This window comes from Mastigoproctus giganteus, chromosome 1 (assembly GCF_048544385.1).
Source record: "Mastigoproctus giganteus isolate SK-2022 chromosome 1, ASM4854438v1, whole genome shotgun sequence".
Classification (NCBI taxonomy): Eukaryota; Metazoa; Arthropoda; class Arachnida; order Uropygi; family Thelyphonidae; genus Mastigoproctus; species Mastigoproctus giganteus.
Genome location: NC_143575.1, coordinates 14,304,621 through 14,331,389, shown reverse-complemented (window position 1 = coordinate 14,331,389; position 26,769 = coordinate 14,304,621). Strand labels below are relative to the sequence as shown.

The 26,769-nt window shown below is 36.3% G+C and overlaps 1 protein-coding gene across 4 annotated transcripts in view; it reads left to right on the top strand.

The window, feature by feature from the left end:
• Window positions 1-26,769, top strand: part of LOC150090568 (E3 SUMO-protein ligase PIAS2-like) — a 391,669-nt gene that overhangs the window by 232,935 nt on the left and 131,965 nt on the right. For all 4 annotated transcript variants that reach the window (XM_090378789.1, XM_090378788.1, XM_090378787.1 and 1 more), the window contains one exon: window positions 19,706-20,162. In XM_090378789.1, the coding sequence (XP_090234915.1) occupies window positions 19,706-20,162 (457 nt within the window). The remainder of the gene's footprint in view (window positions 1-19,705; window positions 20,163-26,769) is intronic.

Below are 26,769 nucleotides of genomic sequence, written 5' to 3'. Positions count from 1 at the left end.
AGTCTAAAATTTTGTATATGTATGTATTATATGTACCTTTATAATATGACTATGTACATAGTGAAATGCAAGCATATGGCATCGAAATGAAAATAAGAAACAATTTAATATTAAATGTAATGTTTATTAGAAATTTCAAACCAGTGCCTTTGCTAGCTAAAAAAACTTATCCTGCCAGTGCTATCAAGTTTCGTTAAAGTGTTGATAAAGGAGTTTTGCCTTTTCACGAATGATGAGTGAACTTAACGGAATTTTATTTTTAGTTCGGTCTTCTATCCACAGATTTAAAGCTTTTTCCATTTTTTCTAATTTAACGTCACGAGTTACAGAGCAAATTTTTGAAGCAGTTAGCGCGTTTTCACGGACACTACGGCGGATTTTTTCTTCCGATTTCTTGATTGATCGTACCGTTGACTCATTGATTTTATAATGTTTTGCCACTGAGGAGACACTTTCGCCATTAGAAATTTTATCTAATAACTCAATTTTATTCGCTAATGTCATCACCTTCTTTGATCTTTTCACATTTCCCTTGTTATTCGTAGCCTTATTTTTGTACAGGTTAGAAAGAACTTGTTCAAATAAAGTCACTTTTTTCCGTTAACACACCGAAAAAAGTTAAGTCACTTTTTTCCGTTAACTCGCAAAAGTCTGTTTTACACTGCAAAACGGTAGATTTATCACTTTTGGTAGCATATCAATTTATAAATTGATAAATTTATTCAATTTATAAGCATATAAATTAAAAACAAACGACGAAATGTCCTATGGCAAGCGCATAACACATACTGAACAAGGATTAGCAAGAAACATCCACGCTCGTGATTTTGTCACCCCTCTCTCCCCATCCACTGAGTGCTGTTTTAACCGGGGAAGATAATTTTAGCCACGCCCATGTTTTTTTTATGGCGGAAAGTGTTCACGGTGCTTTAAAATTCACATTTTTTTAGGTTTCATTTTATATTAAATCAGCGAACGCGAATACAGATACCGCGAATATCGGGGGTTTACTGTACAATATATTCAAAATGTTGGGGAGCAAGGAGCTCTCAATCTCAATCTTAAATGGAAAAATTAAAATAACCACGAAACCTATCACTGATTAGTAAAATCCTCCTCCACCCAAGTTAAACAGGCTGGCAGTCCCAGGGGCTAATGCCAAAAGAGCACAGAATTGTAATGACTAACAATCACCTCAGCTGAATTTGGCCCATTTAGCCGAACAGGAATCTCCTGCCCACCCTAGCCTATGTGGAAATAGGGCCAGCTACTTTCAGGCAATATAACTCTGTACAATAAGAGTATAGATCTGGCTAAGCAACTTGTATTGCTAAGCTCACACTTATTGCACAAACAGTCAGCCCTAGATAGCTCCTAGGGTGGAGCTATCTAGAGCTGACATGTCTCTGATATGTCTGACTGACATATCAGAGACATGTCAGTCAGACATAAGGGATGCAGAATTTGGATAAGGGTAGTATAATGTGTAAAGAAAGGACAGGGGGAGGGGGTTCTTCTCCTAGTTAAGAAGCATGTTAAATCTAAGGCAGTGCATCCAAATGACATGGGCAGCTAGTGCAGTGTTTAGTCAATTTGGTGTGACATAAACGCTGGGAAAACAAAAATGAGAGGAGGAGTATGTTATGGGCTTAATGATGGTGAGTATGACAGCTATACAGAGAAATAGAATGGACCAGTAAATTAATGCCTTATAGTGGGGGATTTTAACTTTCCAGATATTGGCTGTAACTTGTGGATTGGTCACTCGCACACTAGCAAGACTGTTGTGGAATTACTGAAAGACTTTTTTTTACAGCAGCATGTGAGAGAAGCAGTGAGAGAGAGAGAGAGAGAGAGAGAGTAACACTCTTGATCTGAAAATCAGAAGTGATTATTTATGCATTAAGAATCTGAAGATAAATGAACCACTATGTGGCAGTGATCACAGTGTGTTGATGTGGGATTGTAAATGAAAGTTTTTGCTTTAATATAAATGACTACAGTGCTCTGACAGTTTTTAAATTCTAAACAGCGAGGCTAATTGATGATTAGCGTCAGCAAATTCTAAATGGGAAGCATTCAAGGAAATAACCATAGCAGCTACTAGTTTTTTTTTATACTAACAAAGAAATACTGTTTAAGGCTTAGACCTAATGGATGTCAGATGAATGAGCATTAGCATTAGTAGAGGCATTTGATGCAAGAAAGCAAGCTTATGTAGCATCAGCCAAAAAAAAAAAAAAAAAAAAAAAAAACCACTTCCACTTCACCCCTCTGTTCGTTCAAAATACCTGTCCAGCTGAGCCTTACACTTATTTAGGCTATCAACTTCCACGACAAGGGATGGAAGTCTGTTCCACCAACCAACCACTCGCTGGCTAAAGGCAAATTTCGGCACGTCTATCCTACATCTGTCTTTCCTCAATTTGAATTTATGCCCTCTCAGGTGATTATTCTGAGCAAGAGGAAGAATCCCATCAGCATTGAGCATGCTCAAACCATTCAAGGCTTTATACACCTCTATCAGATCACCTCGCTGGTGCCTAGTCTCCAGACACTGTAATTTGCAAAACTTAAGCCTTTCTTCGTAAGAGCACCCCTTTGTTCCATTCACTAATCTTGTTGCCCTTCTCTGTACTCGTTCCAGCAGCTCTACATCCTTCTTGAAATGAGGCCTCCAGACCTGTATACAGTACTCTAGGTGTGGCCTGACCATTGCCTTATACAATGGAATAATCACCTCCTTATCCCTGCTAGAAAAATTCCTATATATCATTGACAATACACCATGAGCTACTCTTGCAGCCCGTCTGCACTGCTCAGAGAACTTCATATCTGCCTGCACAACCACCCCCAGGTCCCTTTCATTCTCTACCACTGTCAGTGTAGTACCACAGAGTTGATACGTTGCTCTGGGGTTGCTGTTTCCCATGTGTAGTACTTTACATTTGTCAATATTAAACTTCATTTGCCACCTCTCGGCCCATCTGCTCAACCTTTCCAGATCCTGTTGCGGCAGCATAGTGTCAGTAGTGTCCTTGAAAACCCTGCCAACCTTCGTATCGTCTGCAAACTTGGACATTAAGCTTGATATACCATCATCAATATCATTTATAAATACAGAAAACAATAAAGGACCCAATACTGAACCCTGAGGGACTCCACTAATAACATTAGTCCACGATGAGCAGTGTCCATTGATTACCACTCTGTCTTCTCCCTCTCAACCACCCCTTTATCCATAGCAGCAATTTGCCTCCAATGCCACACTGCTCCAATTTGTGCAGCAGTCTTCCATGTGCAACAGTATCAAAAGCCTTTCTAAGATCCAAGTATATAATATCAAAGTTATTCCCTGCATCCAGTTCTTTTGTGACTGCATCATAGTATCCAATCAAGTTGGTCAGGCAAGACTTTCCCTTAACAAAACCATGCTGTGTCCGAGCCATAACTGAAGTCTTGTCTAGATGATCCTGCAGTGCTTCTTTAACCAGTGCTTCCATTAATTTTCCGGGAACAGAAGTTAAACTCACAGGTCTATAATTACTTGTGTCTGCCTTTGATCCTCCCTTGTGAATTGGGGTCACATTTGCACATCTCCAGTCCATGGGTACCTCCCCTGAGTCCAAGGAAGCTCTCATAATTATGGCTAAGGGTTTGCTTACTTCCTTTGCTGCCTCCTTTAATATAACTGGATAGATCCCATCCACCCCAGGTGCCTTTCTTGTGTTTATCTTCAACAATTTCTCGTCCACTTTACTCTCAATTATTACAAGATCATCTAGCTAACTGCCAGTGTTTACTTCATCTATGGCATTCCCCTTATTGAATAACTCCTCATGTGTGAATGTCGATGCAAAATATTAATTTAGTTTGTTAGCTACCTGAGCAGGGTCATCAACAGTTGACCCATCGATATCAAGTGGATTCATCCCCTTCCTTCTATAGTTTACATAAGTAAAGAACTCTTTGCTGTTTTTCTTCGCATCCCTTGCCAAGGATCTTTCGTAATCTGCCTTCGCCTGCCTAACCTCCTTTGTAACTTGGTTACAGATCAACTTGTATCTATCATAGGCTTCTGTGTCACGTGATAATTTGTATGTATCCCATGCATTTTTCTTCTCTGCCATATGCCTCATTAGTTCATCTGACATCCATTTAGGCCTAAACCTTGAACAATATTTCTTAGTTGGTATGTAAAGCCAAGTAGCTTCCAAGATAAGTTCTTTGAATGCTTCCCATTTTGATTTGCTGTTGGTAACATCATCAGTTGATCCCACTGTATAGAATTTAAATACTGTCTCAGTCCATCGTAGTTGCCTTTACGAAAGCAATACCCCTTCCCTTTACCCCTAATGGTAGTTACCTCTTTGAGTAACTCTCACTTCAGAACACTGTGATCACTGCCACCTAGTGGTTCATTTATCTGCAGATTCTTAATGCATGAAGAATCACTACTGATAATCAAATCAAGAGTATTACTCCCTCTAGTTGCCTCCCTCTAGTTGCCTCCCCAACTCTAGTTGCCGATGTAGAAAACAATCATCCAATAAATCCACAAAAGCCTTGCTAGCGTGTGAGTGACCAGCCCCCAAATTCCAGTCAATATCTGGGAAATTAAAATCCCCCATTATGAGACTCTCTAATTTACTGGCCCACTCTATTTCTCTGTACAGTTTCTTATTATACTCATCAGAGTCATTAGGCCTATAGTACACTCCTACTCTCAATTTTGATCTCCCAAAGCTTATGTCACACCAAACTGACTCGACACTGCGCTGTCCAGGGATGTCGACTGGCTTCACTTCCTTGGATTTTATGTATTTCTTAACTAATAGCATAACCCCTCCTCCCTTCCTATCCAGTCTATCCTTTCTGTAGCAGAGAAGAAAAATAGCAGAGAAGGTGTTGTACTCCCCAAATTCCAGTTCTGCATTCCTTATATCTGTGTGACATCACGTCTCTGATATCCCAACAATATCTGCCTTTGATGTTTTGAGCAATACCTCAAATTCATCAAATTTATTTACTAAACTCCTAGCATTGGTGTACTCGCAAGTATACATGCACCTGCTCTTCCTCTTAGCCACCCTAACACAACCCATGTGTTCACTTCTACCCCCATGATTCCCAGCAGTCTCTGAAATATCCTGCATCTTATTTTCCAGGCTGCTGCTCATTCCAATAGAAGCAGTGCAAGAATCACTTTCTCCTCTGCCAGTGGCTACTGTTAATCTATTAGTCCTTGTATCCCCCCCAATCTAGCAGTTTTCCGACCCACCTAACACTGCCTCGATAGCATCAGCAAACATTCTTGCACCCTTTCTATTTAAGTGTGGTGATGGAGGTGATTATCCTTCTCTACAAGTTGATGGTGTGACCACACACTTGGAATGCTGTATTCATGTCTGTAGGCTGCATTTAAAGAAAAATATAGAGCCACTAGAGTGAAAAATAGCAGAGAAGGTGCTAGATTGGTGAAGAGTTTGTATCATCTCTATGGGAATGGATTAGAAGATTTGGTTTTCAGAGATTAGCAAATGAAAACCTTAGTGGGAAATTGATTGGAGTATATAAGGCCTATGTTTTGAGTGTTGCTCACTCCCTAATTATACCAACACAAATTCCTATCCAACAAAATATACATAGACTATATGAACTGAGTTACGATTGTTATATTATATTTATTTTATTTGTGCTGAACTGTTTCTTGTTAAATAATGCTTTCTATAAATAAAAATAGCATTACACTCACATAAATGTTTAAATCATTGTATTTAGAAATTTGTTAATTCTACACACTATCATATATGGTACGTTTGTTTATATACACATAGCTAATACTCAGTGTATGTGCTTGTTTCATATTGTTGAGAATGAATAAAGCATTTGCCAACACGTGTGTGTAAACTGTTTCTCATTTTCACCACCAACTGTTTTGTCAGTTTTGCAGTCAAGTGGGTGATATGCTTGACAGTGCATATCAGGAATTTTTGAGAGAGAGAGAGACCTTTAAACATTTAGGAATTGGTGAGTTTACTGTTTATCTACTTCTTTTATGTTGGCAAAGTATGTTTTTAAAGCTTTCTGTGATGCAGCTACATATATTCAGTGCTTATGGAAAAAAAAGTATAGTAAGTGTTTAGAAAGATATAAGTTAATCAAAAAGTCAGTTTTATAGATAAGCAAATAAATGCAGTCAAATAAACTTAAAAAATATATAATACTGGACTTAACGGTAGGGGCAGTAAAAAATCTTCCTACGTTGCATAGTTGTGACTGATTAAAGCTTGTTCAGAGTTCTCAAGCATCCTCTGGCAGTTCATGTAACACCCCTACTGATATCTGACATGCTCACAAGGCAAATGGAGGGCAAAGGTAAGGAAAATTCTTCCTGAACAGCTTGCAATGGCAGCTAAAGGCCATTATGCACCAATAACTGGGAGGATTTTTTGACACCGCCTCTGAATAATTATCTCACCAAGGGTTCTTAGGTAATAGTAATGAAGCCGCATTTTGGAGTCTGAAGAATAATGCAATTTATGACTACAGTTTACTCTCTGACCTTTGACAGCTGGGCCATGCAAAGGTACTTAGGGGCCTTGTTTATTTATGTTGAGACAAAAAATATTAAATGGAGCATATATTTATTAGGTATTAATTATTACAAATTATTTTAATATTATTAAGATATAATTATTATAATATTGCTATGTTTTGATAAATAGTGAAAGCAATCGCCTATAATAGACATATTAAATGTTATCAACGTACCCCACAGAGGGAATTTTCACAAATATATTTTATATTATTTTAATATTATTATATTTCGATAAATAGTCAAAACAATCACCTACAATAGACATATTAAATGTTATCAACTTGACAAAAAAAGGGAATTTACACAAATGTTTTATGTAGGGTTGTCAGGTTTTCCTAAAAAAAAGATTTTTGTTGATAAAATTTAGTTTTAAAAAAATATTCAAAGAAAATTCAAATAGTTTGATATTTTAATTGTACTTATTTTGACATTTTGCCCTTTTTAACAATTGTTTATCCTGTTTTACATACTGAAGGAACTCTTTACGTGTAAAAGAGAAATTCATTGTAATCTGCAACTCTGCCTCGATTAATTTTCAGTCTTAATTTTCTGTTTCTGAAATCTGTCCACTTCAATTTCATTAATACTTAACAAATATTCTACTGATATTGGGTATATTTTCTTTAGGAACTTCGGAAAAAAAATCAAGCCACTTGTACACATCACTTCCTGTACACTTAACAATTTCCATCAACTTCACATTTATTATTCTCACAAAACGTTACTATTCTCACAAAACTATTCATACAACTCATTCAGATTTACACATTCTTGGAGTTGAGAAAAATATCAATTGCCATTTCAAAATCTTGATACTTAATTTCTTCTGTTTCCAGAGAAATGTTTATTAACTTAGAACACTTATTTTTCTCACTGAAGTCAGTTTTTTTTCTAGGTATTACAATAGATTTGAATAAAAATCACAACATTCATCAACAGTCTTTTTCTGTTTGCATTGAGGTAACTTTTTCAAAAATTGCTTTGCGGAATTTCCGAAGTATTGATCCTGGATTCTTTGATTTATTTTATTTCTGATCATTGTCATTGATTTGTATGAATCCATAATACTCAAGTCACTTTTCTCAAGAATTTTAGTAGTAACATCTAGCAATTCTCCGACATTGACAAAAAAGTTAAACCACTTGCAATTTTATATCTGAGTCTATATCCTCACTTTGAAATAATTTGGAGAAACATTTGGGGCAATCATCAATACTTCGGAAATAGCTGTTAATGGCAGGCCAGTTTTGAATAATCTTTTGACAGCTGGTGTTAAGGTCAACCATCTCGTTGGTACATGGCATACCAATTCAGACCAGTCCAGCTCCACAAAGTCAAAAAAATGATTCAAAGTTTTTCCTTCTTTTAGCTGAAAGAAGGAAAAAAAATTAAGTTTCAGTACAAAGTTTCTTATATCTACTTCAAAACTGCCACAAGCATATTTCATGGAATTATGCAATATATGGTTAGCACAATTAGCTTTAACAATATCAGTATTACTTGCCCTTAACAACTGAAAAACAGTGATATTTTCCAAAATTTACATTTGCATTATCAGCACTGTATGCAGAAATATATTGTGGGTTAAGGTGAAAGCCTCAAGCTTTTCTAACAACATTTCAGATAAAGAAATAGCTGTTTCATCAGCCCTTTCAACAACACCTAACAATTTATTTTTAGGTGTTGATACTATACCTTTAGTAGGATCAAAATATCTAATGCATATGGGAAAAGCTTTCTGTTGCCCATGTTTGAAGCATCTGTAGCAACACAAAAGAACTGACTGCATTTACTTGGATCATTAAGAATATCTACAAAGCCTTCAAGTTCTAAGACATCCAATAATTCTCTTAATTGAAATCTTACTGCTTTCGCTGATTCAATTCTTGCTTCCCATCTTGTATCACCAAGAGGTTTTAAATTAATGTTTAAATGCTTACACAAAATATTCCAATGAATAGTTGAGGAGGCAAACATTGTGTACAATCATTGTATTATTCCAAAAAATATTTTACATTCTAAATTGTTTTGAAGCCACATCACAAACGATAAGATTTAATGAATGTGCATTACATGAAATATACACAGTGCTCGTCACAATGCTTGAAATTCTGGCCGGAACCCCTTTCTATTGGACTTTCATATTTGTGCCATTAACATAACACTCACCTCTGCAGATTTTGTCAATATGAAATTTTCTTAATATTTTTAATAACAAATTTCTTAAGCCTTCTCCAGTGTGATCAGTTGCTTCAAAAAATCCAATGAAATGTTTTTTGAATTCATTTTCATTCTTATCAATACCCTCATAATGTAATATAACTGAGGTTTTGCTCCTTATGTGAAGTAGTAGTAGTGGCATGTGATGCAAGAAAGCAAGTGTATAAACTTATGCAGCATCAGCCAAAAAAAAAAAAAAATATATCACACCATTCCCTCCAAATGCCTGTCCAGTTCCTCCTTAGATTTATTTAACCAATCAACTTCCAAAACGACACATGGAAGTTTGTTCCAGCAATTAACCACCCGCTGACTAAAGGCAAATTTCCACACATCTATTCTACATGTCTTTTCTTAATTTGAATTTGTCCCCCTTAGGTTCGTAATCTGAACAAGTGGAAGTATCCCATCAGAATTCAACGTGCTCAACCCATTCAAGGCGTTATACACCTCAATCAGATCACCGCGCAGGTGCCTGGTCTCCATCTAGCCACTGCAATTTGCAGAACTTAAGCCTCTCTTGGTAAGAGGATCCCTTCATTCCCCTCATCAATCTTGTTGCCCTTCTCTGTACATGCTCAAGCAAATCTACATCCTTCCTAAAATGAGCCCTCCAGACCTGTATGCAGTACTGAAGGCGTGGCCTGACCATTGCCTTATACAGAGGGACAATCACCTCCTTTTCCCTGCTAGCAAAATTCCTATATATCATTGACAAATCCCCATGACCTGCCCTGGCAGCCTGTCTGCATTGCTCAGAAAACTTCATATTTGACTGCACAATTACTCCCAGGTCTTTTTCATTTTCTACCACATTAAGTGTAGTACCACACAGTTGGTACGTTTCTGTGGGGTTTCTTCTACCCATATGCAGTACTTTGTATTTGTCAAGGTTAAATTTCAGTTGCCACTTTTTAGCCCATCTGCCCAAATTATCTAGATCCTGTTGCAGTAGCACACTGCCATTACTGTCATTAACAACCCTGCCAACCTTTGTATCATCTGCAAACTTCGGCACTAAGCCTGATATACCTTCATCAGTATCATTGATAATTATACAAAACAACAGAGAACTCAACACCGAACCCTGTGGGACTCCACTAATAACATTAGTCCACGAAGAGCAGCACCCATTAATTACCACCCTCTGTCTTCTCCCACTCAACCATCCTTTTATTCATTGTAGCAACTTACCCTTAATACCATTCTGCTCCAATTTGTACAATAGTCTTCCATGCGCAACAGTGTCAAAAGCTTTCCTGAAATCCAAATATATGATATCAAAATTATTTTTTGCATCCAGTTGCTTTGTAACCACATCATAATATCCATCAAATTTGTCAGACAAGACTTTCCCTTAACAAACCCATGCTGTGTCTGAATTATTGCTGCAGTCTTGTCTAGGTGATCCTAACCAGTGACTCCATTATTTTACCCGGAACAGAAGTTAAACTAACTGGTCTGTAATTACTCGTGTCACCCTTCGATCCCCCTATTTCGTGTACAATCCATTTTAATGCTATTGTATATAGCTTTTTTTTTGCTCCTTTAAAATTTGATTTAAAACTTTGTCACTGAGTTCATTTAAAAATTTATTTTGAGATCTGCTCGACAGGTTATGATTAATTCTTGTGTTTTTATTTTTAATGGATTTAAATATTCTGACAGAAGCACATCTTATTTTGATAATAATTTTATCAAGCCCAAAAAATTTCCATTTGAACTGCAGTCTTTCTTATACCCTCTTAGTGGAAAATTTCTACTACATAAAAATATTATTGAAACAGTTCTTTCATATAACATTTTCAGATTTTTTCCCTTCATTTAATAATTTTTATGTCGATTATCTATCGTTTGACCTGCATTTAATCTTAAGTATAATTCTTGTCTTTGACAAAAGCAGTTTGTGTATTTTTCCTACTTCATGGTAAGCAAAACACTGTTTCCTACAATGATAGTAACCATTTACAAATTTATTTGGTGTATTTGATTTGTGAAATAATAAACAATAAAAGCAATACACAGAGTCAGTGCATAATGAATACATTAACCAACTGCAATTAATTACTTCGTTTTTTAAAGTTACTTTATAATAACTAGCTGAAAGTTTTCTGTTATCAACTGAGTTATGTAAAAATTCCATCAGTTACCTGTTCAGGACCTAGATTTACAAACTTAACTCTCAAATCTTCATTAATTATTTTTGGCCATCTGTCTGGATCATCACAACTAATTACTTCTTTGTCTTCTGAAAGTTTTATCAAGTCACTATTACAAAATTATTTTATACCTGTTGATGTCCTTCAATGCTGTTCTTCTTTATTTTCTTTTGCCACATCTTAAAATATTTCAGTCTTTTGCTCTTTGTCAACGAGTATTGATGATGTGGATGGTCATTGCCGTCTTCATTCGCGGAAAATAACCAACATCTCCTCAAATAGGCCTCTGAGGTTGGGTATATTCATATTACACGTTCTTAGCGTTTTTTCACCAACCTTTCATGAAATAAAATAAAATAAAATAAAACACAACAAATTCCCGATAACTATATTTACAATAACCTGTAAATATAAATATCCGAATAAATGTAAACGTATCATCTCATCCACATACCTTTTCCAAGGGCGCATAGGGAGAACACTAGCATTAAATATTCTGGTCTCGAGCTCCTCCATGGCTAAATTTGCTATAATTGCGCTAATGGGGGAGCCCATAGCTGTACCATTAACCTGCTTATATATAATGTTATCAAAAACCATAGTGTTACTTGAGAGGCACAATTCTATACCCTTCCTGATATCTTCTGGATTAAGTTGTGTCCTAGTATTTAGGGTAGTATCCCTCTGTAAGACTATGTTTGCACACCACACTCCATGGTCAATAGGAATACAAGTAAATAGCGATTTATGTAGGCGAGACAAAACGTCGTCTCAAAGATCGTCTGGGGGAACACAAAAAAGCAATAAGGAATGCGGAGTATGGCAAGTCCGCCGTGGCCGAGCATTTTTGGGAGAAGCAACACCAGATCTCCCCAGACGATGCCACTATCACCGATCGGGCGCTTAGGTTTTGGGACCGTAAGTGGCTTGAGAGTTTGCGGATCAGTTCTACAACTAACATTAATAGGGATAGGGGTGTACGGATTCACCCCCTTTTAGAGACTATTATCCTAAAAAAGGATGAACGGTTCCGTACGACTTCCGTTCGAGCCACTTCCGGTTCCACAATGCAAGAGAGCGGAACACGTGAGAATGAAAACATGTGATGTCTACCATTACCCTGCTGATATTTAAAGGTGTACTGAATAATAGAGAATACTGCTGAAGAAGAAGGCTGGAGCCTTTGAAAGCTACGGAATTTTATCGCTTTTAACTTAGTATATTTTAATGCATTTTAATCTTGTGTTTTAATACTTTTAATATTGTAATACGTATATATTAATTTTGTAAATACAGGTTATTGTAAATATAGTTATCGGGAATTTGTTGTGTTTTATTTTATTTTATTTTATTTCGTGAAAGGTTGGTGAAAAAACGCTAAGAACGTGTAATATAAATAACCAACATGACTTACTACCCTGGTATTTTTGTTTTTCTGTATTCCTCTTTTTTTTTTTTTTTTTTGTTCCAGAAAGATACACTCATTTTGTAGACATTTTCTCACTAATCTTTTGTTATTTTATTTTTTTTATCCTCGCCTTTTCCCATTATTATTATATGGGGTCAGCGTTTTTATTGTTTGGCATGCAATTTTTACGGCCGGATGCCCTTCCTGACGCCAACCCTCACCCTTTATCCGGACTGGGAATATGCGGTGGTCATTCCCTGACCTGCCGCATCCTCCGTATTTGGTGGGTATGGGCTCGAACCCCGGTCTAATCAAGAAGCATGTGCTATGCACTACTGCTCCTGCCCACCTGGCTACGGAGGCGCCACAGGCAACATATACACCAATGAGCCAAAACATTATGACCACCTACCTAATATGATGTTGGTCCTCCACGTGCAGCCAAAACAGCTCGAACCAGGCGAGGCAAGGACACTACAAGATTTCCAAGTGTGTCTTGTGGTATCTGGTATCAACATGTAACCAGGAGATCCTTAATCCTGTAAGGTCTGTGGTTGAGTCGCTGCAGATCGGAGTTGTTGTTCCAACACAAACTACAGATGTTCAATGGGATTGATGTTTGGGGAATTTGGAGGCCAGGGAAATACCTGGAAGTCTTCCTCTTCCACAAACCAGTCTCAAACAATCTTTCTATACATTAAAATAATTTTCCTTCTAATGATATTCTATTGTAAAACAAGCTTCTCTTTTAGCGTGGTCACATGCTATGTTTATCTAACATGACCACTCGGTACCATTCTTGATTTCTATATGTAATGTATTTATTTAAATAAACTAAATACAACAAGGCATAATATTTAAGATTCTATATCTTTATAATATCGGTATAGATATACCATAGACAACTCTTAAAGGAAAACTACAATCGTAGTGTGAAAGGCACCCACCGATGAAAAGTCAACTAGCTTTGAAACCGTCCGTCTGGGTGGTGGCCTCCACCGAGAATAAGTGAAAATAGTCTTTCTCTATTAGTGAAGCGTTACTTATTCAGGGTAGTGTAATACTTGGTAACTCAAGTGAAGGATGAGCACAATATGAGATGCAGATGAAATGATGCCTTTCACACTACGATCGTAGTTTTTCTTTAAGAGTTTTCTATGTTGTATCTACACCAATATTATATAGATATCATGACATATTTATGTATTCATAGCTGTGGAAGAGACACACATTGTTGAATGCTTCTGTAAGTATTTTATTTTATCAAAAGAAATGAGTGCAGCCCCCTAGTCTCTATTAAATAAAATTTAAATTATTTGTTAATGAAATTATTTAAAATTAATATTATACATATACCCTTAGTAAAAATAATTATTACTCTGTTTGCAAATCACAAAACACAAATATAACCTCACTACTTTATACACGTTCACAGGGACTCTACACCAACCAGTAACTGGGTTTGTGTGCAAGCTCTTTCGTATTGGATGAGGCTGGCTGCGCGGATAGATGAGGAGCTGGTACAATAGAAACCAGTATACTGAACTGATGTGTTTTCCAAATTGTTTGTTATTTTAATATACACACTATTTTGCATAATAGCCATTGAAAATCTTCGGTTGAATTTCTTGTAAATAAATTGCTATTAACACTATCGCCGGATCTCGGATCACAAAGAATCCAGTCCTCATGATGATATATCTTGTATAAGTTTAATTTGTATTTACAATTTGCCTTTCATGCTATTCTTTCATAAGAATGTAAGATTCATTTTTATTGTTTTCAAGTAGGAATGAAAGAATCTTACTTCATATCAAATTTTTATGCTTGCATGGTTCATGCTATACTTTAATAAGAATGTAAGCATTTTTACCATATATTCAGGCAACACTGTCGGAAACTTACTTTGTATTTAATTTTTATTCCTGCCCGGATTAATGTAGATCCAGCTGCATTGTTGGTGAACTACACAATGTAGCCATGTTATCATTAGCACTCCTTTCCATATTTAGTGATTGAATTTGAACTTATCATTGTTTACATTTAAACTTTATTGGAATTTTGAATAACATATTGTATCTATAGTGTATTCCTTAGGTTAAACAATAAAATGTTCATTAAACAGTTATTTGTTTTATTTTGTTAAATCGTAATATTTGAAACTTAAAATGATTGGGCCAGGTCCAGAGTTCTCATTCTTAATGATAGGTTTGGCGTCCTATTGTTAATAAAATAATTAATAACAAAAAAAAAGGTGACACCGAATATTTCCAAAATTATTTTATTAATTGACAAAAGGTCTGTGAAAGTTTTAATAAATTAAATTGTTATTAAAAAATAAAAACATTTCAACTATTATTTTAAGGCTTCAAAATACTTATCAAGATTGTATTATTTTATCTACTAAATTTAAAAAAAAAAAAAATTTCAAATTCTATGCTCCCTCAGTTGGGGGGCCTCTAGATCGGGCCCAGGTGCTGAGCATCTAATACACCCCTAATTTGCCTGTTTGACAGCTTTATCTTGAAGGTGGTACTGTGAAGATTTCCTCTCTGCCTTGTGGTTAATGTGTTGGGAAATTTACCTAAATGTTCCTTTATGCATTGGGGAATCATATACTGACCTCAGCTTTGTGTACAATGTCAGTCTGGAACTGAATTGAAAATTTGCCTCAGTGGTTTGAGGACCAGATGTGTGACTTTCTTCTGGTTTCAGAGGCTATTTGTGATTTTGGTAGACATTAACTATCATTTCGTGGGTAATTTATCTTTTATGTACCCTTCTTGCTTCAAACTTCTGGGTAAAATTCTCTCCAAAAAGTGACTACTGGACGTAGTCACTTTTTGGAGAGAATTCAAATGATGAAACAAAACTGTAACCTTCAGAAACATTTTCAGCAAACTTAAAAGAAATTGTTGGAAATTGGCACCCAGTTTTCATATTGTCTTCATTACTAAACACGTCAGAGAGCTCCTCTTCCTCCTCTCGCTCAACGAATTTTGTTGTCACACTTTTGTTATATTCAACATGGGAGAAAATGAGTTTCCACTAATACAGTCTACTAGAAACTATTTTTAGCCTCTGATGATATCAACTGAAACAGCCAATTTGACCCACTGTCCCTAGATGTTTCAGCTGCTTTTGATTCAATTCATCCTTCAGTTGTCATAGATTGCTTTGAACACTTTTTGTATTTCGGGAGACATCTTGCCTGTTTGATTGTCACTGCTAGCTTGGACTCTCACTCTTCAAGCTAAAGACCAAGTTTACATCAGACAATTTGTTCTGGAATTCCTCAAGGGAACACATGATCATTTCTCCTTCTAAGCATCTAATTCTTTTAAACATTTTTAATCTGCTATGCTGACATGAAAATCTTAACAGTTTTTGCCATACAATCTGTTCATACAATTTTCTTATTAATAAATACGTTTCTGTAATCATAAACTATTTCAGTTGATTTGGACTTGAAATTAATTCTGGCAAATCTACTGATATGGTCATAATTAGAAAGGAGATCTATTCCAAATGTAATAGATTGCCTTGAGTAATACTAAACTCATCTAGTTGGTTGGTTTTCTTAAGGATTTAGGAATATTCGTTGGCTCTAAACTTCTGTTTTCATTTCACATGAAATAGTTAAAAATGTAGTCAGTGGAAAAACTCTTTTTTTTTTTTTTTAAGACAAAATCATTGCATATTTCTGATCCAACTGTCCTGGAATATATTACGTCACATCTGTTTATCTCCATGTACAGTGTTGAATTTGATCTGCAGATCAGATCTGAAAATCAAATCTTAAAAGTGTATCTGTTGAGTATCAGATGGTTAGGTAAGGCAGTGTAAGACAGTTTCCCCTTTACACTCTCACAGACAACTATGTACCACAATCTTAATTTGATTGTAGTCACCTAACTTATACAGATAAAGTCACTGTGTGCTTTTATCAAATTGTTTATTGGTTCCAAATAGACACCTTCTATTTGGTTTAAGAATGGATGACATCTGCTGCTTAGACAAACTTATCAGACACCTTCCCTTATCCCAATTTCTAACAGAATTTCATAACTAGATAGTAAATTTTCCTATCCCTCCATGAGAGTTATTAATCACTTTAATGTGGTACAGTATTTTGGCAGACAAAAATTACAAGAAAGGAATAATAACTCAAACTCTTACCTTATAGTTACTAACTAGTTATTTTTTCTGTTTTTTATCAGTATTTTGATTTAGTGAAAAAGTACCATGAATGCAGTTCATTATTCATTGTACCAGATGTATGTATAATTAACTTTGACTGTGTTATGTTATAGTTAACTTGATGTTTGTTTTTCTGGATGATGTAAACATCTCTGGCCTAGGCTTGTACAGGTAGGTACAAGTAATGGAGAGAGAAAAAAAAAAAAAGGAAACACCAAGGTGTGTGGAAAGTGTTAGGTTTATGCTAAACAGCAGTGTCTACATGCCACTGATGAAGTCATGAAACATGCAAACAACATCCCACCATACTCATCATCCTGTCTGCAAAGGCAAACCTGGCCTAACTGCACGTAATTATTGGTACCATGTTGTAAAGAAAAGAACTTAGTGAATTTTAGAAGGGGCATGATTGTCGGGATGTGTTTGGGAGGAACTTCGGTCACTAAGACAGTTGGACACATTAGTGAGTTATTATTATTAATAATAATAATAACTCACTAATGTGTCACGAGGAACAGTTTCTGAGGTCATGTCTGTGTGGGAATCTGAAGGGAAGACATCTGCAAAAGACAACAGGAGATGAAATTGCACACTCCAGAATCAGGATATTAGTGCAATGTGTAAAGCAAATCCAGCAATCAGCAGCTGAACAGTTGTGTACAGATTTCAACACAGGACGTGAGAGGCCAGTTTCTTCAAAAATGTTACGTCAAGAACTCCATAGAGCTATATATCACCTTTAAGTTGCACTTCGCAATCCACTCATCACACCTGATAATACACATTGTTGTTTCCAGTGGTACTAAGTACACACGTAGTGGAGGAGCAGGAGAAATATGGTATGGTCCAACAAATCCTCTTATACTTAGTTTGCAAAAGTGCATGCATGTGGTACTAACTGAAGGAAGTTTACAACTGATTGCTCATTTCCTGCTGTTAAGAGTTCTAGCAGTTCTGCAATGGTGTGGGGTTTTCTCGTGGCATAGTTTGGGTGTACTCATTACATTAGAAGGTAAGGTTGATGTCAATCCCATTTAACAGTCAGAGTGATCATTTTCATCCAATGGCCAAACATTTCTCTCACGAAGAGAGCTGTCTTTCAGAATGACAATGCTCCAGTCTAGAGAACATGTGGTCACCCAGTGGTTTGAGAAGTACAAGACTGAACTTTTTTTCACATACCATGGGCATTGCCATCATTAGGTCTAAACCTGACAGAAAATCTTGTATGTCTCATGCAGGATTTTCACATCCAACAAATAAGCAGGAATTGATCCGATTTCTTGTGGATGAATGGTGTTGTATTCCTCCTGCTGACTTTCAGACACTGTTAGACTATGCCATGATGTATACAGACTGCAGTGGACTCATATGGTATTAATATTAATGATTTTACGTTACTGTTTCTTTTTTTTTTTAATCATTACCTGCCTGTTATGGGTATGTTGCCTTGTAATATGTTTTTGCTTTTTTATTTACTTTATTTTTACTACTTTGCTAGTTTTATTACTTTTTTTTTTTTTTTTTTTTTGATTTTGCAAATACCACTACACCAATTGCACCTTGTGTGTGTGTGTGTGTGTGTGTGTGTGTGTGTGTGTGTGTGTGTGTGTGTGTGTTAGTAATAAGAACCATTTACAGTTACATTTTTTGTGACTGAGTGTTCTGATATTCCATTAATGTCAAAAAAATAAATAAATAAAATCAACATCAATTTTTTAGTAGTTAAGTAGTATGGATTTTTTTTTTTTTTTTTTTTTTTTTTTTTTGAAGCAGGGTATCTTTATATTTTCATTTTCATATACTGGTTGGCCTCTGTAGCCAAGTGGTCAGGAGCGGGAGTGCAGTAGCATATGCTCATTTTTGAGACTGGTGCTCAAGCCCCTGACTGGTAAATACCATCGACCTGCCAACCAACACTGGACCAGCATGACAGATTATGGTCCATTCTCTCAACATGAATCATTGAGGAGGCTTCCATACTGCAGTGGGTTGATAATGGCTGCAGTTTACTTTTTTTTCCCTTTTTTTTTTTTTTTTTTTTTCTATGCTGGTTGCCGCTTAGTTTCTGAATCACAGTGCTATATCCATAATTCATCGTAAAAAACAAATGATGTTTAAAAAAAATTGGGTTTTTGTTCTGTATCATGAATCTTCGACAGATTTCTACTGATTTTTATATTTTTACTTATGATGCGAAATCCATCTGACAAATACAAATTATTGTAGTGATAATCTTGCAACATTTGTATTTGTTAATAGCAGGGTCAATCAGCTGCTTCTTTGTTGGTTCTTCACCATAAATTCACCACTTTTAAATGTTTGCACCATTAAACACTGCTGATATTTTGAAAGCATTGTTTTGCCAGCTTTTTGAATGGTCTCATGACTAATTTTTCCCAGCAAATGGGGAAACTGGTCATGACTTGAGTGAATGATTCAAGCCTGGTTCTCTTCTGAGGAGTGAGGTGATGCTTTTGGTTGGCCTACTTGAAGAACTTGAATTCAGTAGCATACTGATATCCCATGTTTGTTTGAGAAATCACTGCCTTGTTCTCAGCCGTGTATAAGGAGACCATATAGTCCTGATATGCTCTATAGTGGCAGCATTTTATATTTTACAGTAGATACTGGTTTGATTGACAACATGGAATTCCCCTACTTTTATGTACAGCATAGTATGGCTGAAGTTGCTGATGCACCTAAAATTCTGCAACAAACAAACTTATTTGAGCAGTAGTATTAGTATTCAAATTCTTAAATCAAACACCACTCTGAGTGTAAGTTCCGCTGCTAAGTATGTATATATTTTTTAATCAAGTTGAATTTCCCCCCCCCCCTTTGTTTCATGTTCTCCATAAATTATATTTCTAAAAGAAATAAAATTTACATTTCTTTTAGGTGAAGGGCACAATTTTTCTTCAGTTTCAGCTAATCATTAAGTATATAGATCTAACTTTACTTTTGATATTTTTATAGACACACACCTATAAAGACCCAAAATTGTTATTTTTAAAAACTTACTGCTTTCTTTGTGTTTAATTGATGTAACATATTTTAATCCTTTAAAAGCTCATAGAGTTATGAAATTTACTCATTGTAATTCCTAAATTTCAGCATCATCCCATTCTGAGAGGAAGACACCAAAAGTTGAAGTTATTGATCTCACAATAGAAAGCAGCAGTGATGATGACAGTGATTACCCAACGTCTACATCACATACATTACAGCAATCAGTTCCAGCACAGCTGCCTTCTCCAATTCCACGTTTACTGTCTTCACCACTTAGTCCACTATTATCTGCATCTATATCACTCACTCCTGCCCCAGTTACTTCAGCTCCTTTAATTTCTCTTCCATCTCCATCTTCTACATCACCTTCTTCATCATCATCATGTGCTTCATCCAGTTCATCTTATGCTGCTGTGATAAGTTCTACGATGCCACCTTCCACAAATATTGCAACAACTTCAACATCACCCAGTCAATATTCTAATCCTCTTCTGTCCATGGCTACATCTGTTCCACCATCAAGACCAACAGCAACAACTTCATCAGTCCCGGTTACCAGTGGGTATGTACTTTATTTTTTAATTCTGCCTTTCTTTATATATATATTATTATTATTTGATTTCTTTTAGTTACCTTGTTAGCTATAATAATGGGAGTACTTTTAATGCACATAGGCAAATTGTTTTTTTATATAATAGGAGAAAAATGTACCATATGAGGTAAGTAATTAGAACAGATAACAGAATGAGAATTCATAAATGTCGATTTCTCTGACAGATTAAATGCTATGGGTAGAAACTTGATATTCATTGATGAAGAAATGAATTGTATGTCACAGTTTGAAGACAGGCAGGATTATGAACAGCCAACAGGTTATGCATTTTCATTAAGAACTAGATAAGTTATTTAAATGTCCTGAAAAATGTACATTATTTCTTATAACCAACAAACTTCAACTGTGTGTGTGTGTGTGTGTGTGAGAGAGAGAGAGAGAGAGAGAGAGAGAGAGAGAGAGAGATTGAGTTTTGTAAAACAATAGTTTTGTCATGTTTTCAATATTGTATTCGCATTTGGAAACTATATTTTTTCAAATTCAGAAACAGTGTGAGCCTATTTGAAAGGATGCAAAGAACAGCAGCAAGGTTAGTTATGGGTGCAAAGGGTTATTTTTATAGAGGCACTCAAGTTCGGAAGTTAGGCATCTGCAACCTAAGTCTCAAAAGAGCCAAAAAATTATACTGATTTTCATATTCTTGGATATAAATGCTTGTTGTGAAAATGCCAGTGGAGCTTTTCATTTTCAATTTTTTTTTTTAAATGGGATGAAATGCATACTAACAAAAGGTACTGTATTGTTCTAAAACCAAATTGGTGAGTTAGTGATAGTGGCAATTTTGTAATTAAGTGGTTGCATTGGGATTGGGCTAATCACAACATTTTTGAATTTATACCACAGGAGCATTTCTGAATATTTCTCATAATAATTACAGTGAATGCTGGTTATTGTTATCAGCTGCTTATTATAATCAAAAATGAAAACACAAACCATTTATGTATGTAAATTCTGCCACTTTATATGATCATATTTCCATTTATTTTTCTCATGAAAGTGGTATCTTTTGACTTCTACTCCGTGCCAGATGTCTGTAGCCTTCAGTAAAAGCGGGAGAGTGCCTGTGAACAAAAGCACATGAACAATGAAGAAAATGATGCTTTTGCTATTGAGCTGTATGGTTGGGGAAAGGAGCAATCTTCTAACCCACTATTGTAAAGTTTTACAACTATGTAAGACAAGATATTGGTGTTTAATTACACTGTCCAAACATTTGAACTTTTCTCACAAGTGATCACATGCTCTCATAGTGCATATGTGCAGTACTGTATTCACTGTCTGCTTTCTGTAAATAGACATGAGTTTAGTTTGCAATTAACATCTGTTGAGAATTGAACCATGATTTATTTTTTCTTAGAATAGAAATGTTACAGAAACATAGGGATTTAAGTTTGAGAGGAAAGAACAAAATTCTAAGTGCTTATTATTATTATTATTAGCCATATGGCACAAGGAAGCCTGAGGCTTTTGCTGCACCAGCTACAAAAAAATTGAATTACCCCCCGAGAGAGAAAACAAGAGTCTGAAGTAGACGGGAATTACCAAGGAAGAAGAATGATGATATCCAGCTCAGGACCCTGGGTGTGCCAAGCCCATATTCACCAGATGTGAGCCCCTCGGGTTGTGACTTGTCTTACTTAGTGTAGTCAGAGATAAGTTGCATTAAAATTCACAGCCTCTTTTGTGTAGACTTTTAAAGAATAGAAAATTGCTTGAATCAAGAATTGACTGAGAATGACAATCTGAACAGGGAAAAGGAGGGGAAAAAAAAGATGCGTAAAGAATGAATGCAAGAATGAATGTATGGAAGAAGCGCTTCTGAGATGGTTCACAAATACAAGATTAAGAACTGCTCCTTTCATTAGAAATATCGTATGTGAAGATGGGAAGGGATTTGTAAATGAACTCTATGTAAATGATTTTAAGCCTACGGATGGGTGGCTAAGTAGGTGGAAAGAGACACAACATTGTGTACAAACACTTTGGATACAGGTTAAGCACAAAAATGGGTAGAAAATTCTTGCCTAATTTATTGGAAGAATTTAGTCCTCACTGTATTTTCAACACTGATGAAACTGGTATTTATTTTAGAACAATGCCTGAGTATATTTCATTATTCAGAAATGAATTAAACATTTCGAAAAAAAGCTGAAAGAAAGAATGACTGTACTTCTCACATGCAATATGACAGGCACAATAAAAAAAAAAAGCTTTTCATAATTGGGAAAAGTAAAAATCAAGGTCTTCAGAGGGACCAAAAAACCTACCAGTTGAATAACAAGAGCAACACAAATGCATGGATGATATCTTAAATTTTTGTTGACTTTCTGAAGGAATGGGACAGAGAATTAAGATCCAATTATTGATCCGCAGGAGGGTTGATAGATGGTCCACTGGACCAAACCTATTGGTAACTCTGTAGGAAGTATCCAAATCAGCTAATGTATAATATCGCTGCCTCTACTCTGCCAGATAGTGGGAAGGAGGCCAAGTAGTGTATATGCAGGGAGTCATTGTCAAGGTTGCATAAATGAACTGGGCCATGTTACTTCAAGGAACTGGGTATATTCTTGCCATGTGTATGCCATATACAAAAATTTCATACAACCTGTCCTCCCACCTTTTCTTACTAGTCGTGAATAGTCAAACTAATAGAACAAACATCTGCTAAAAGATCTAAACCTCCTAAAGAACTTGCTTCTAGTCCAAACAGTAGTCGAGCATTCTGGTCTCTTGCCAAAGTTATTGGCCACAACTTTTGTCTGTCTCTACTCCCACCTCTCTCAAAACTGAACAATTCCATTGCCAGCTCAACTAAAGATAAAGCTGACCTGGCATCCTACTTTTCCTCTGACTTGTGATTGATGATCTTTGTAAACCACCTTCCATTCTCAGTACACTCCATTCAGTGACTTGTGTTTCTCTGTCAAAAGGAGTCAGAAGAATTTTGAACATGTTGATGCCAAGAAAATGACAGGTCCTGTTGGATTTCTTCTCTTGTTCTCAAAGCCTGTGCTCCTCATCTTGGTACTGTTCTGTCTCCTTTATACACTTCCTTATTCCATCAGTGTTTTCCCTTTTGCTTGGAAATTTGCTCACATCCAACCAGTTTATAAAAAAGTTAAAAAATCATCCTCCCACCCAGTTATCGTTCCATTCATTTCTACTCTTTCTAAAGTAACAAAGAAATCCAGTAACCACCAACTCTTAATCTGTCTAGAAACCTTCCCCCTGATCAATGATCGCCAATATGGATTCCATTAGTATAATTCCACTGGTGGTACACTGGCTTATGTTATCTATCTATAGGCAAATTCAGTGGTAAAGTTTGGTCAAACTCAAGCAGTTTCTCTTGATATTTCAAAAACTTTTGATTGTGTTTGCCATAAATCTAAATATGCTTTATGGATTGCCAACTTTTTTTTTTTTTTTTTTTTTGTAATTATGTATCCCGTTTTCTCTCTCTCTCTCTGACCACTTACTACCCGTGATGGTAGATACTCTATCTTCTAACTTCTCCGCTAATGCTGGTGTTCCTCAAGGTTCAGTTCTTTCTCCCACTCTTTTCCCCTTAATATATTAGTGATCTTTTTCCATTGCCCAGAAATTCTATCCATTGTTTTGTCGATAATATCACATTGTATTCCACCTTCCAGTTTGAGATACCTTGCCCTGCACAAACAGCTTCAACTTCTCGAATATCTACTACCAATTCCTTAAATGCTAATCTCCAGGTAATTCTCCTGCAGGGCAAAGATAACTTAGTTAATTTCAATCCTAAAACTAATTCCTGTCTTATACCTTGGAAAAGGTTTCTTCTGCTCCTGTGCTTATGATAATATCATAATTATGATAATGAGTATCATTAACAGTGGTTAATGATACACAGATTTCTGACATGATTACATATCTTTAATAGGGATTATCCAGACTTTAAATTGTCTTGGCATAAGTATGTCATAAATGTTGACTCTTCTGTGTCTAAAATCTGGGTTTTCTCTTTTGATCTTGTTGTAATTTTTCTTCTGAACAGCTACTCGCCCTGTACAAATCTCATATCTATTCTACCATGGAGTATAGTTCCTGCAGATGGGGAATTCCCTCCCTCCCTCCCCAAACCTCACTCAGGCTTCTATACTCCACTGAAAAGAGGGTACTTAAGTTAATTAAAGACCCATCTCTATCAAGGTCTCTCCACTCTGTCTCATAAATGTTCTGTTTCTGCTGCATAACTTTTCTATAGATTATTCCATAGGCATTGTTCTTCTGAGTTGTCTTCTATAATTCCTGCTCTCTCTTCCAAATTAGTCTGAAGATGTCCTGCAGCCAGTCAGCATCCCTTTACTGTCCAACGACAAACTTTTTTCATTCCTCATTTCTTCCTCTTCCGTTTTCTGGAATAACTCCCTTCATACGTATTTCTTAAAAATTACAGTGTGCAGAAATTAAAGTCTAATGATGAATGGCGTTTATTCATAGATGCCTCAAAATTAAGTTTATAAAAGCAGTTTTGGTTCATAATGGCAACAAATTTCCATCAGTTCCCATGTTTCATTCAGTTGGACTTAAAAGGCATGAAAGAATCTAAGGTTCTACATGTTATAAAACACCATGACTCTCTTAAGGTTATTGGTTTGCAGGGGGATTTCACAAAATGTTTTTTTTTTTGTGTGTGTTTATGGGACAGCCGTGCGACAGAAGAACATTGGGACAAGCAGGAAGAGTTTGTACCAGGACAATGTAATGTAAAATATATTCCTTTAGTGCAATCAAACAAGGTTCTTCTTCCACCCCTGCACATCAAACTTGGATTAATGAAAAATTTCATGAAGAGATTAGATGATGACGGTGACAGATCTGCATACTTGAGAAATGTGTTTTCTAATTTAACATATGCCAAACTTAAGGCAGGAATTTTCGTAGGACCCCAAATTAGGAAACTCCTGAAAGACTGTGTTTGAAACCCAGTTAAAGGAGGTTGAATTGGCAGCTTGCTGGTCACTTAAGGCAGTAGGACATGTATTTTTGGGTAATAGGAAAGAAGTAAACTATGAAATGTTGGTGTCCAATTTACTCAAGTGCTACAAAAACATATGGCAGAGAAGAAAAATGCATGGGATACATACAAATTAACACGTGACACAGAAGCTTATGATAGATACAAGTTGATCTGTAACCAAGTTACAAAGGAGGTTAGGCAGGCGAAGGCAGATTACGAGAAATCTTTGGCAAGGGATGCAAAGAAAAACAGCAAAGAGTTCTTTACTTATGTAAACTCTAGAAGGAAGGGGATGAATCAGATTGGTCCACTTGATATCGATGGGTCAACTGTTGATGATCCTGCTCAGGTAGCTAACAAACTAAATGAATATTTTGCATCGACATTCACACATGAGGAGTTATTCAGTGAGGGGAATGCCAGAGGTGTATTCAACTCTGGCAGTAAGCTAGAGAATCTTGTAATAACTGAGAGTAAAGTGGAGGAGAAATTGTTGAAGATAAATACAAGAAAGGCACCTGGGATGGATGGGATCTATCCAGTTATATTAAAGGAGGCAGCAAAGGAAGTAAGCAAACCCTTAGCCATAATTATGAGAGCTTCCTTGGACTCAGGGGAAGTACCCATGGACTGGAGATGTGCAAATGTGACCCCGATTCACAAAGGAGGATCAAAAGGCAACACAAGTAATTATAGACCTGTTAGTTTTACTTCTGTTCCCGGAAAATTAATGGAGCCACTGGTTAAAGAAGCACTGCAGGATTATCTAGACAAGACTTCAGTTATAGCTCAGACACAGCATGGTTTTGTTAAGGGGAAGTCTTGCCTGACCAATTTGATTGGATACTATGATGCAGTCACAAAAGAACTGGATGCAGGGAATAACTTTGATATTATATACTTGGATCTTAGAAAGGCTTTTGATACTGTTGCACATGGAAGACTGCTGCACAAATTGTGGCATTGGAGGCAAATTGCTGCTATGGATAAAGGGGTGGTTGAGGGGGAGAAGACAGAGTGGTAATCAATGGACACTGCTCATCGTGGACTAATGTTATTAGTGGAGTCCCTCAGGGTTCAGTATTGAGTCCATTATTGTTTTCTGTATTTATAAATGATATTGATGATGGTATATCAAGCTTAATGTCCAAGTTTGCAGATGATACGAAGGTTGGCAGGGTTGTCAAGGACACTACTGACACTATGCTACTGCAACAGGATCTGGAAAGGTTGAGCAGATGGGCTGAGAGGTGGCAAATGAAGTTTAACATTGACAAATGTAAAGTACTACATATGGGAAACAGCAACCCCAGAGCAACGTATCAACTATGTGGTACTACACTGACAGTGGTAGAGAATGAAAGGGACCTGGGGGTAGTTGTGCAGGCAGATATGAAGTTTTCTGAGCAGTGCAGACAGGTTGCAAGAGTAGCTCATGGTGTATTGTCGATGATATATAGGAATTTTTCTAGCAGGGATAAGGAGGTGATTATTCCCTTGTATAAGGCAATGGTCAGGCCACACCTAGAGTACTGTATACAGGTCTGGAGGCCTCAT